A 12802-nucleotide genomic window follows, 5' to 3' on the forward strand; every position below is an offset into this window, starting at 1 on the left:
AAATGGCACAGGATGTACATTTCATGAAATGTAGTGCCCTGGTCAGCCTCGATTGAATGGACTATGTTCGAAATTGATGAAAATAAAATTCGGTGTGACCCCTGATTTGGTTAAGACATTAAATGCATCAAACAATCATTTCCTTCCTTTTGCTGACATCTCTTTGTTATTTTCCCTCTCCCTCTGATAATAACAATGAAATTACTCTATGTTTGATAAATGAAATATATTATTCGGTGTGTAATGAGAGTTCAGTTCATCTGGTGATATAATGTTTAATTTGGTGTCCTGGTCTACTTCGGCCAACTGTCCCCATGTAGACCTGGCTTCATGTCACTGTATTTGTTGTGTTTTGCAGATATTAAACAAGAGTACAGAAGTGGAGCACTTCCCATCTCCAGCTAGCGCCGTGCTGCCCCGCAGTGCCTTCTGGCACCACATAACAAGCTCACAGCACACTGGAGAAATGGTCCACAGCAACCGTAAGGAGTGTACATTGTAGCCAAATCAGCCTGTTCCAATGCAGTCACACACTGAGCTCAGATCACATCAATAGGGTCAAGAGTCCCTCAAGTTTTTGCAGCACTCAGTAATGTAATGGCTGATCTAATTTTGGTGTCAGTCCCACAGCCTCGGCTTTCCTGCTGTAACCCTTGACCCCCTGACAGGACTGAGACACAATGCCTTCGTTCTGTGTTAAAGTCATGAATGCTTTGTAAATAGGGACATTGAAAACAAAAGCAGGGAATTTATACTGAATGTACTAAGCCCCATTTAGGTCTTCATTCTGGTCCCGCAATTTCAGGAAGGATGTGAAGGTCTTCAGGACAGCGCAGAGGAGAATCACGTGAATGGGTCCAAGGATGAAGGAATTTAGCTACAAACGTCAGTTGGAGAACCTGGAACTGTTCTAGTCAGAGTAACGGTGATTGAGGGGAGGTCTGATTTGAGGTGGGAAGGATTATGACAGTTTTAGATATAGTACAGAAAGAAAAACCATTCCTCTCAGAAAGTCATGGAAACACAGTCTTAGTCAGGAGAAATGGGGGCAGTGTGAATATTTTACACAGTGACTGCTAATAACCTGGAGTTGTCTGCCCATGAGTTTAGGGGGTGGGGAGATTGGAGATGGGAAATAATTTTGAAAAAGAAATTGGATGGAGACTTCGAGGGAATTAACCTCACAGGGATTGAGAGCAGAAGCAGACTGACTGGACTGACCTACAGAAATTTAGAATGGACCAGATGGGCTGAATAGTCCCCTTCTGTGCTGTAAATGACTCTGATTCCAGGGTCCATGGTTGTATCTTGCTGCGAGTGTTTGATAGGGACAGTGTTGAGGAAGCTTTTACTCAACATACTGTACCTGACCTAGCAGTGTTTGGGGGTACGGTGTAGACAGAGCTGCAAGTCAAGAAGGTAGAAGTGGAGAAACCTCAGCCTTTGTAATTATCCAACAGGATCATGGTTCTTGAAGCTTGTCCAGAAGAGACCAAGGACTGCAAGGTATATGAGTCAACTATGGTACAGGAAGCCATTCAAATAAAGAGACCAAATAGGAATGTAGCAGTTTGGTTGGGGGCCAATGGGGGGAGATGGTGGTGGTTAACTCCATTCTGACAATGAAAGCAACAGTACAGACAGCTGTGTTGCCTGCGTGGTACCAGGATATCTGCACAGGACAGGACTGAATGTAGTGGTCATGACACCAACATCCTGACAAAGAAGAGCTGCTTAGAGAGTAGGAACAGTTAGGAGCTGGATTTTTTCTGAATTATTATCTGAGTCATGAACCAGCTGTGGAGTTGAATGTATAGCTCAAAGGCTGGTGTGGTAAAAATGTACTTTGATTCATGGAGCACTGGCACTGGGACTGGGGAATGTGAGACCTGTCCCAGTAAACCAGTTGATCCCTGAACTATGGAGCAGTGTTCTGGTGCACTGTTGAACAAGGGTGGTAATGACGGCTTCAAAACAATTAGAAGAATAAAAAGGAAGCATGCGAAAGGACTTGCAAATAGGACTAGGGAGAATCCTGAGCTATTTTATAAATGTATTATAGGGAAGAGGTTAACCAGAGAAAAGATAGGACCCATTGGAGATCAAGAGGGCAATCTGTACCAGTAAAGCGGCAAGATATTGAAAGAGTATTGAATGTATTCTTCTCTTTGGCCTTCACTCTGGAAAAGGAGAACAAACATGTAGAACTCACGAAAAGGGACTGTGAGGAACTTGCACATTTTGACACAGGAAATGGGGAGGTATTGGAGACTCTGTCCGGCTTAAAAACAGACAAATCCCCCAGCCTGGATAAATTGCATTCCAGGCTGCTGTGGGAGGCTGAGGCAGAAAATCGCAGAAGCTGTGACTCATTTGTAATTCAGCTTTGGACACGGGTGAAGTGCCAGGGGACTGGAGGACAGCAAATGGTGACTCCACTTTTTATGAAGGATGGTAGAGATGAGCCAGGAAATTACAGAACAGTGAATCTCTTGTCAGTGGTAGGGAAACTATTGGAGAACATTCTGAAGGAGCAAGTTAATACCCACTTGGAAAAGTATGGGTTAGTTAGGGATAGTCAGCATAGTTTTGTCAGAGGGAGATCATGCCTAACAAATTTGTTAGGATTTGTTTGAAAATATGATCAAGTGTGTGGATGAGAGAAATTCAGTTCGTGTAGTTTAAGTGGAATTTAACAACGTATTTGACAAGGTCCCACATGGAAGACTGACTGAGAAGGTTGAAGAACATAGAATTGAGGGAACAAAAACAAAGTTGCCGGAAAAGCTCAGCAGGTCTGGCAGCATATGTGAAGGGAAAAAAAAAACAGAGTTCATGTTTTAGGTCTGGTGACCCTTCTCAGAACACTTGCTTCTGAGGAAGGTTAACTGGACCTGAAACGTTAACTCTGATTTTTCCTTCACAGATGCTGTCTGACCTGCTGAACTTTACCAACGTTTTGTTTTTGCTCCTGATTTACATAACTGCAGTTCTTTCGGTTTTTATACAGAATTGAGGGAAACTTGGCAAGATGGATTCGAAACTCGCTTAGTAATAGGACACAAGGTGAGAAGGCTGTTCATGTGACAGGAGGTCAGTGTCCAGAGGATACCAGGAGGATCAGTACAGACAGACTTGGATTGTGTTCTTTAGAGCAGAACAGACTGAGTAGGAACATGATTGAGGTGAATACGATTAGGAGGGTACGGACAGAATGAATAGAGAGCAGCTGTTCCCCTTTGTTGAAGTGTCAATTTCAAAAGGGCATTGTTTTAGGGTAAGAGACAGGAGATTTGGAGAAGATTTAGAAACAAAAGCTTTTTCAAAAAGCAGGTGGTGGGACTCTGGAATGCACTCCCTGGGAAAGCAGTGAAGGCTGGAAATCTTACAACCATTAAAATATATTTGGATGAGCACTTCAAATATCATTACCTTCAAGAATATGGGACAAATGCAGGATATTGGGATTTATGCACTTGGAGTGACATTTATGTTGGTGCAGACTCGATGGGCTGAAGGGCCTTTTCTCCACTATATGAATTTACAAATCTATAACTTGTGATGAATTCAAGAGAAAGGAGAAGGCAAGAGAGTCAGAGATGTGATGATAACCACAGTGTAGCTGGAAGGGGCAGAGTACGGCATGGTGTCTCAGAGGTTCATTTAACTGCCTCCCAGCAGTGGGGACCTGCGTTCAATTCCACCTTCAGGTGACTGTGCAACTCCAGGCAGACATTCTCCCCATGTCTGCGTGGGTTTCCTCCGGGTGATCCAGTTTCCTCAGTCCAAAGATGTGCAGGCTAAATTGCTCGTAGTATTCAAGGACGTGTAGATTAGGTGGGTTATAGGGGTTGGTCTAGGTGGGATGCTCTGAGAGTCAGTGTGGACTTGTTGGGCCAAAGGGCCTGTTTCCACACTGTAGGGATTCTATGAGTAAACAAACATTAGCGTGCAGAAGGAGAGAAGCCTGCAGATTGCAGAAATAGTAACAGACTAAACTATAGGCTCTGTATTGGAATACATGGATCATGCTTAACGCAACAGCTCAAATATGCATAAACATTTATGATCTGATCTCCATTATAAAGACTTGGCTACAAGATAATGGATTCTAGCATTGGCATCTTTAAGGATGGGTAACATTTTGGAAAGCCACAAAACTAGGAACTGGTGGTGGGGTAGCAACATTAATGAATTATGACATTAGTACGTTAGTTGGAGAGGATGTAAGGTTGAAAGATCGTGTTTTAGAATCAGATTTGGTCATTTTCAGGAGTAGTTTGTTGCCTGCCTAACAGTGAGCACAATGTATAAAAGGGCGTATGTACAGCAATACTATCTATATCAATGATCTGGATGAGAATATACAAGGCATAGTTAATAAGTTTGCAGATAACACTAAAGTAGGCAGTATCATGGACAGTCAGGAAGGTTATCAAAAATTGCAGCAGGATCTTGATCAGCTGGCAAAGTGGGCCAAGAAATGGCAAATTAAGTTTAATATAGATAAATCAAAGTCAAATCAAAGTACGAGGTTCATGGTGAATGGTAGGGCCTTTAAGGAGTGTAATGGAACAGATGGACCTTGGAGTTCAGGTGCATAGTTCTCTGAAAGTGGAGTCACAGGTAGACAGGGCAGTGAAGAATGCTTTTGGTACACAGGCCTTCAACAGTCAGAGCATTGAGTTGGGGAGTTATATTGCAGTTGTACAGGACATTGGTGAGGCTCCACTAGGAGTATTGTAGATGTTTGTTGAGCTGGGAGTTTTTATAGCAGACGTTTTGTCCCCTTACTAGGTGATATCCATTGTACTGTGGATCCTCTTGTGAAGTGCTGTTGTCTTGTGCTGGTTTGAATTCATACGATCTGGTTTTCGCTGCTCCCAGTAGGTGCTGGTTCCGGCTATGCTTGGTAACGATCGGTATATCGGGTCTAATGCAATGTGTTTGTTGATGGAGTCTGCGGTTGAATGCCAAGCCTCCCTGGCTGTCCTCTATTTGGCTTGTCCTATGATAGCAATGTTGTCCCAGGCTTTTCTCATGTGTATTGAAATCAAGGACATCTGGTTAGTTGCTAGCTGGTGTTTGTGGATGCGGGTTGCTCATTGTCTGCCTGTTTGTCCCACAGTGTTTTGTGCAGTCTCCACAAGATGTCTCATAAACCACATTCATTCTGCCGATGGTATATATTGGGTCTTCTAACCCTGGTCAGTTGCTGTCTTAGTGTAGCTGTCAGTTTGTGCGCTGTCATGATTCCTAGTGTTCCGAGTCGTCTGGCTGTCAGTTTGAAGGTGTTTTTCTATCTGTGGTGTGGTGGTTATTGTTTCAGGTTTTGGTATGTCCTGGTTGTGTTGTCTGTTGTCTAGGTATATGTGGATGGAATTGTGGGGGTATCCATTCCATGTGAAGACCATGTTGAGGTGTTGTTCTTCCTTCTCCAGTGTGTAGCAGCCCTTTTGTGAAGGGTCCTAACGCAACTCCTCTTGTGTGAGTTAAGGTGGTTGCTGTGATAATTTAAAACCTGGTCAGTATGTTCCTGTACAATTTACACTGGCACAAAACAACAGCGCTTTACAGGAGGCTCCACAGCACTGAGGATGTTACCTTATGAGGGGATGAAACGTCTGCTGTTAAACCTCCCAGCTCGGCAAACACATCTACAAACATCTACAATCTGCACCAAAACTACAAATCTTCACTCAAACCCTGAGTATCTCTTGTTAGTGATATCAGTGACTGGCACCCCTTGTCTCAATCTTTCTCTCTGCAGCCTCTGGTCAGCATCTCCCAGGCAGCAATGTCAGCAGCTTGTCTGCCTCCCTCTCCCTCTCCCTCTCCCTCTCTGCAGCCCCTGGCTAACAAAGGTATGAAGGGAAAGAATACATGAGAACCTGAGGAGCAACTGTTTTACTCAGAGGATGGTACACATATGGAATGAACTGCCAGCGGAGGTGGTTGAGGCGGGTACATTAACAACATTTAAAAGGCATTTGGATGAATACATGGATAGGAAAAGTTTAGAAGTGTTCGGGCCAAGTGCAGGGAAATGGGCTCAGTGTGGATGAACGTTTTGGTCAGCGTGGACCAGTTTGGGCCAAAAGACTGGTCTCTCTGCTGTAGGGCTCTATGATTCTCATAATTGGGGGTGATTTCAATTTGCACATGGATTTGTAACAAAGGTAACCTGGATGATGAGCTAATGGTGTGTTTTGGGGACAGTTTCTTGGGGTCAGTAGCAAGTTTGAGAGACAAAACTTGTGAACAGCTGGTAAGTGTAACTCCAGGTATTTAGAAAGAGTACATTGAACATTGTTTCTCCAGAGAGAGAAAGTGGTGAATCAGTAATGGAAAATAAGGATATCATGGATGAATTGAACAGCTGTTTTACATGTGTCTCCACTGTACAAACAACATCCCAGAAATCAGGAAAGAGGACTTTAAAATGACTACAATCACCAGGAAAAGACGACTGAAGAGATTATTGGAACTAAAAGTTGATGAGTCCTAGGTCCTGATGGATTTCAGCCTAAGCTGTTAAAAGAAATGACTGCAGAGAAAGTAGATATGTTGGTTTTAATTTCCTAAAATGATTGAGATTCAGAAGGATCTTGTTAGATTGGAAGCTAATGAATATAACTCTATTGAAGAAAGGAGAGACAGAAAGCTACGGGCTGGTTAGGCTAACATCTGTCAGGGAAGATACTATAGTTAAGGAGGTTATAGCAGGACAGTTCGACAATCTCAATACCATCAGGCAGGGACAATAAGGTTTTGTGAAAGACAGTGTGTCCTTGACCGATTTCATTAGAGTTTTTTGTGCAACGTGCAAAGTTCCCCATAAAGGGGAATGTAAGTGGGACAGGACAGATGTTGAGGTTAGGATAGATGTTTGCTTACTCTAGGTCAAGTTGGCATAAGGAAGGAGGACGTGTTGGGTATCCTAAAAGCCATTAAGGTGGACAACTGTCCTGGTCCGGTTGGGATCTATCCCAGGTTATTGAGGGAGGTGAGAGAGGAAATAGCCGGGGCCTTAACAGATATCTTTGCAGCATCCTTAGACACGGGTGACGTCCTGGAGGACTGGAGAATTGCTAATGTTGTCCCCTTGTTTAAGAAGGGTAGCTAGGGTAATCTAGGTAATTGTCGCTCGGTGAGCCTGACGTCAGTGGTTGGGAATCTGCTGGAGAAGATACTGAGGGATAGGATCTATTCCCATTTGGAAGAAAATGGGCTTATCAGTGATAGACAACATGGTTTTGTGCAGGGAAGGTCATGTCTTACCAACTTAATAGAATTCTTTGAGGACGTAACAAAGTTGATTGATGAGGGAAAGGCTGTAGATGTCAGATACATGGACTTGAGTAAGGCGTTTGATAAGGTTCCCCATGGCAGGCTGATGGAGAAAGTGAAGTCATATGGGGTCCAGGCTGTGCTAGCTAGATGGATAAAAAAACTGGCTAGGCAACAGGAGACAGAGAGTGGTAGTAGAAGGGAGTTTCTCAAATTGGAGACCTGTGACTAGTGGTGTTTCACAGGGATCTGTGCTGGGACCACTGTTGTTTGTGATAGACGTGAATGATTTGGAGGAAGGTGTAGGTGGTCTGATCAGCAAGTTTGCAGATGACACTAAGATTGGTGGAGTAGCAGATAGAGAAGGGGACTGTCGGAGATTACAGCAGAATATAGATAGACTGGAGAGTTGGCAGATGGAGATCAATCCAGGCAAATGCGAGGTGATGCATTTTGGAATTCAAGGGCGAACTATACAGTAAATGGAAAAGCCCTAGGGAAAATTGATGAACAGAGAGATCTGGGTGTTCAGGTCCATTGTTCCCTGAAGGTGGCAACACACCTCAATAGGGTGATCAAGCAGGCATACGGCATGCTTTCCTTCATCGGACGGGGTATTGAGTACAAGAGTTGGCAGGTCATGTTACAGTTGTATAAGATTTTGGTTCAGCCATATTTGGAGTACTGTGTACAGTTCTGGTCGCCACATTACCAAAAGGATGTGGACGCTTTCGAGGGGGTGCAGAGGAGGTTCGCCAGGATGTTGCCTGGTATGGAGTGTGCTAGCTATGAAGAGAGGTTGAGTAGATTAGGCTTATTTTCATTAGAAAGACGGAGATTGAGGGGGGAACCTGATTGAGGTCTACAAAATCATGAGGGGTATAGACAGGGTGGATAGCAAGAAGCTTTTTCCTAGAGTGGGGGACTCAATTACTAGGGGTCATGAGTTCAAAGTGCAAAGAGGGAAGTTTAAGGGAGATATGCGTGGAAAGTTCTTTACACAGAGGGTGGTGGGTGCCTGGAACGCGTTGCCAGCAGACGTGGTAGACGCAGACACGTTAGCGTCTTTTAAGATCTATCTGGACAGGTACACTGATGGGCAGGGAGCAAATGGACGCAGACCCTTAGAAAATAGATGACAGGTTACACAGAGGATCTCGATCGGCGCAGGCTTGGAGGACTGAAGGTCCTGTTCCTGTGCTGTAATTTTCTTCGTTCTTTGTAAATGTGATGTAGTTGAATTTACAGAAGGCTTTTAACACAGACCCGCACATTTTACGTGCAAAGCAAGAGTCCAAGATCTGGAGAGAAGAACAGCGAACCACCAGGAAACTGACAGTAAGGATAAATAGATTGGCAAGATGGAATTTTTGGTTTGGCAAGGGTGCAGAAATCAATGTCGGAGTACTTGCTCAGTTTACAGATGATGTGAGAACACGTAAATTTTGAAGAAGACAAGGGGCAAACCGTTATAGACAGACGAAGGGACAAACCTGGCAGATAATGCACAATGTGGGAAGAAGTGATTTTTTCCATTTTGACAAAAATAGAAAAACAGTGTACATGAATCACAAGAAGTTAGTGCACAGGTACAAGGAGCAATTAGGAAGATAAATAAAATGATGGTTCTTATTTTATTTGGTGCAAGTACAATGAAGAAGTAGGCATATTTAGCTAGAGTTGTTGCACTTAAATGTTGGACTAATGGCCATTGTAGTTTAGAAGAATGAGAAATGATCTTGTAGAAACCTCAGATTCTGAGCAATCTTAACAAAATGGATGCTGGAGGATATTTCCTCCGATTGAAGGGTGTAGAACTAGGAGCCATAGTTTCATAATTACAGTCAACAGGGAGTCAAAGATTATAGGAAAGTGGAGCTGAGGCCCCAATTAGATTCATCATCTCCATCAAAAGGCAGAGCATGCTGGAGGGGTTGAATGGCCTACTCCTGCTCCTAATGGTATGTGGTTTTATGAAGTGAGTTCCAATGATCTGAAAGGCTCATGACACCAGATTCAATCATAACGTCTAAAAAGGAATTAGATAACATCTTGAAAATAATTTATGTTCGGGCTGTGTGGAAAGCCTGTTGATTGCCTGACTGATTTGCCACTTTGGGCTGAACTGGAATTTAGAAGAATGAGGGGGTTATTCCACGGAAATCTGTAAAATCCTAACAGGATGAGACAGGGTAAATGCAAAAAGGACCGGTGAATCCAGAACCACTGGTCACAGTTCAAAGAAAGATATGGAGTGAACAATTTTGGACTAAGGTCACAAGTCACACAACACCAGATTATAGTCCAGCAGGTTTAGTTGAAATCTAAAACATGCAGAGCACTGCTCCTTCATCAGATGGAGTGAGTTCTGACCTTGTCCACCCGAGGCAAACACTGGCACATCCACATTTTGGACTAAGATAGAGAGAAATGTCTTCACCTATTTGGGAAGCCTGTGGAATTATCTGCCGCAGAAAGCAGTTGAGGCCAAAACATTAAATGTTTTGAAAAAGGATTTCAGTATAGATCTGGGAGCTAAAAGGACGAAAGAGGAAACAGGGTATTTAGTTGGGTTATTAGCCATGACCATATTGAATGGCAGAGCAGTCTCAAAGGGCTGACTGGCCTAGTACTCCTCCTCCTATGTTTCTAAAATGGATGGAAGGGAGGAAATTGATATCCTCTTTCATAGATATGATAGCTACCTTCTCTCATGTATGATTGATTGATTGATCCAGGGAAGGAGACGTAAAGGTTGTGAACAAGCAATGGGAAGGAGAGACAAGAGTGAAAGGAGAGTTGATGTGAAATTTCCTAGTTACTATTCTGTTGTAGTGTAATGTTTAGTTTTGTTATTGAGCTTTGTGATCTTGAACAGGAAATGAATGAATTTCTTCTTGTTCTCCAGCAGAGTTATACTGCACAGGCCAAGCAGCAGGTGACATGGACTCCTTCCCTGGACAAGCAAGTACTTTAAGCAGTGACTGCAGACTCTCTCCACACTTCCCCACTCAGTGAGTTAGCTGGTCAGAGCTTGCCTCAACCTGCAGAGAGAGCTGAGCCATAATTTCAGTAAGGACCAACAGGAGATTGGGACAAAGCACTTGCCACTCCCAGCATTCCCCCCACACCCCCGTCTTACCCACTGTGTACAAATGCAAAACAAGACAAAGAACCACTGCATTTTACAGGAATGGGAGAGGACAGATACGCCGAAGTTTTGGAAGAGGATTACCTTTCACACCCTTTTCAGTATTGGAGAAATCTACGGGTAAAGGCTGAAGCACGAGCCTACTGAGATGTGGCACAACGAGCAGACCTGAGAAGGAAGGCCAGTATGTACAGTCACTTGGTGACCTAACTCAGGACAGTCAGAGCTGATTTTGTTTTCAGTATCTCCAGTTGCATCACTGGCAAAAACTCTTATTGTGAACACAATCTTGGTGCCTGTACAGGGACTGGCCTGACACGAGAGTCCCTCTGATATGAAAACTGAGACTTATGTTCTCCTTCCAAATGCTGGAATCCAATCAGTCACTTTATGATAGGTACTCCGTTCTTTTGTAGAAGGGCTTAATGAGCTTTTATTGGACCTCAGGCTCCTTTCAACTTTAATGCAGTCCAAAATGAGACTGCTGACCTTCTCCTCAGTCTCTAATCTCTCAGTATCTGCAGCTCCTGTGGCCTATCCAGACATGTTGCTCTGCACCTGTTTGCAATGGATTCCTGAAGGTGTCTGACACTTGTTCCCAGTGTACCAGCCTGAAGTCTCTGGGCTCTCACTGCAGGATCTCACCCCTGTACTAGAGGCTGACTGGCCATATCAAATTGAAATAATCCCAAGTAGCAACGGTTTCCTTGAACTCTCCCACTCCTCATACACACCGGATTAGCTTAATAACTCCATAGTGGTGGAAGAGGCAATTTGCCCATTTCCTCATTTCACTGTCTATTCATATCATTAAACAGTATTGTTTGCAGGAGAAATTCCAAACACAGTGGTTCCCTCCTTCCCTCTTCTTCTGTCTTTCTCACACTGCAATGTAGAGGTTCAACCTGGAATGATGAGAGCTCAGCAAAAAGTTGGTGACATGATGTGGCACAGGAGGAGGCCAGCCACTGATTTCAACGCCAAACCTGCAGGAATTTCCTCACAAGCCAGCTGTCGTGATACTTCCCACCTCACCTCCCTCCCAACCAGTAGGTCACAGCTGACCAAGGGAAGTCCTGTAGCAGGAATCCACAATAGCAATACAACCTTGATATTCAAGTGATGGTGAAGCTCATTGCTAGCACTATTAGTGGGTGGATTGGGGCAAGGCAACAGATGCTTGGAAGGGGTATGTCCAATGCGAGTAGTCTGTGCCAGCTCTCAGACAGGCACTTAGAAGTGGGAGGAGGGGGTTGCTGCTGACTGGGGTCAGTAACCAAGCGGCACTCTCTCTCCCTCTCTAGCGACCCACAGTAATGTGCAAGCAGGACACTGGTTCTCCCCCCCCCCCCCCCCCGCCACCCTGCCAGCCCTCTTCTAGACACTCCTGTGAGCTGGGTGGGGTCTCAGTGGCTCAGTCAGCAACCACAGACTCAACAGCAGTGCAGAACTGACCTGTATGGAGAAATGCTATAAACTGAAAAGCTCTGTCACATCTGTGTGTACTGGCACGCAGGCTGATAAACCTTTTGAGAAAGATCAATTCAAATATCCCTTGATGCACTGTAAAAACTCAGTGCAACCATTCAGGAAATTCTTCTCCCAGCCAGGAACACCAGGGCAGTTTCTGTCACACATCACAAGGTTAATACTGCATTCTCCTGTTGCTGCACTCACACTATACTGGCAGCAGCCTGAAGGAGCAGCAGCAAGCAGTGAACACTAAAATAGCTGAGCCTAAGGCCCTGCACCAGTCACATTCATTAAAGTGTGAACGCAATCTCTGCTCGTGGTTCGTGGATGGTCTGCTGTTTAGGGACAAGCTACAATACAGATTGTACCTGTGTCCCATCTCCATCTGATCCTGAGCTACAGTGTGTCTCATTTACAGCATGAATAGATCCACATGAAATATCCTCATGGTCTGACAGCATGTGATGTGAATCAGCAGCTTTTCAATAAAGTTGAAAAATATGTTTTCATTTGCATTTATTGATGATTAGTATCAATAAATTTAACACCATAAACTCACTGCTTTCATGGCAATCCCCCTGTATAGCAACTGCCTGCTTTAATCTCTGTCTCCCAATTTCTGCACATCTCTTCTAAACTTTCTGCCCCTTTCCTTATTTTGCTATATCTCAATCATATTCCACCCTCTCAAATCTCCTCCTTTCCAAGGAAAACAACACCAGTCTGCAACCTCTTCAGTGCTATCACCTCCACATCGTAATGTGGATTCCAGAACTGCACACAATATTCGAGCTGTGGCCTAACCAGCATTTTATACAGCTTCAGCATAATCTCTTTGCTCTTAAACTTTATGTCCCATCTAATAAAGGCAAGTACACCATATGCCTT

The 12802-nt window shown here is 44.0% G+C and overlaps 1 protein-coding gene across 1 annotated transcript in view; it reads left to right on the plus strand.

The window, feature by feature from the left end:
- The window catches only part of LOC125459977 (docking protein 4), a 30980-nt gene extending 19196 nt beyond the window's left edge, over nucleotides 1-11784 (plus strand). The window contains exons 6-7 of the mRNA XM_059644031.1: nucleotides 359-482; nucleotides 10199-11784. Of these exons, the coding sequence (XP_059500014.1) occupies nucleotides 359-482; nucleotides 10199-10308 (234 nt within the window). The 3' untranslated portion in view covers nucleotides 10309-11784. The remainder of the gene's footprint in view (nucleotides 1-358; nucleotides 483-10198) is intronic.
- The last annotated feature ends 1018 nt before the right edge of the window (nucleotides 11785-12802 follow it).

The sequence above is a fragment of the Stegostoma tigrinum genome, unplaced genomic scaffold (assembly GCF_030684315.1).
Source record: "Stegostoma tigrinum isolate sSteTig4 unplaced genomic scaffold, sSteTig4.hap1 scaffold_438, whole genome shotgun sequence".
NCBI lineage: Eukaryota > Metazoa > Chordata > Chondrichthyes > Orectolobiformes > Stegostomatidae > Stegostoma > Stegostoma tigrinum.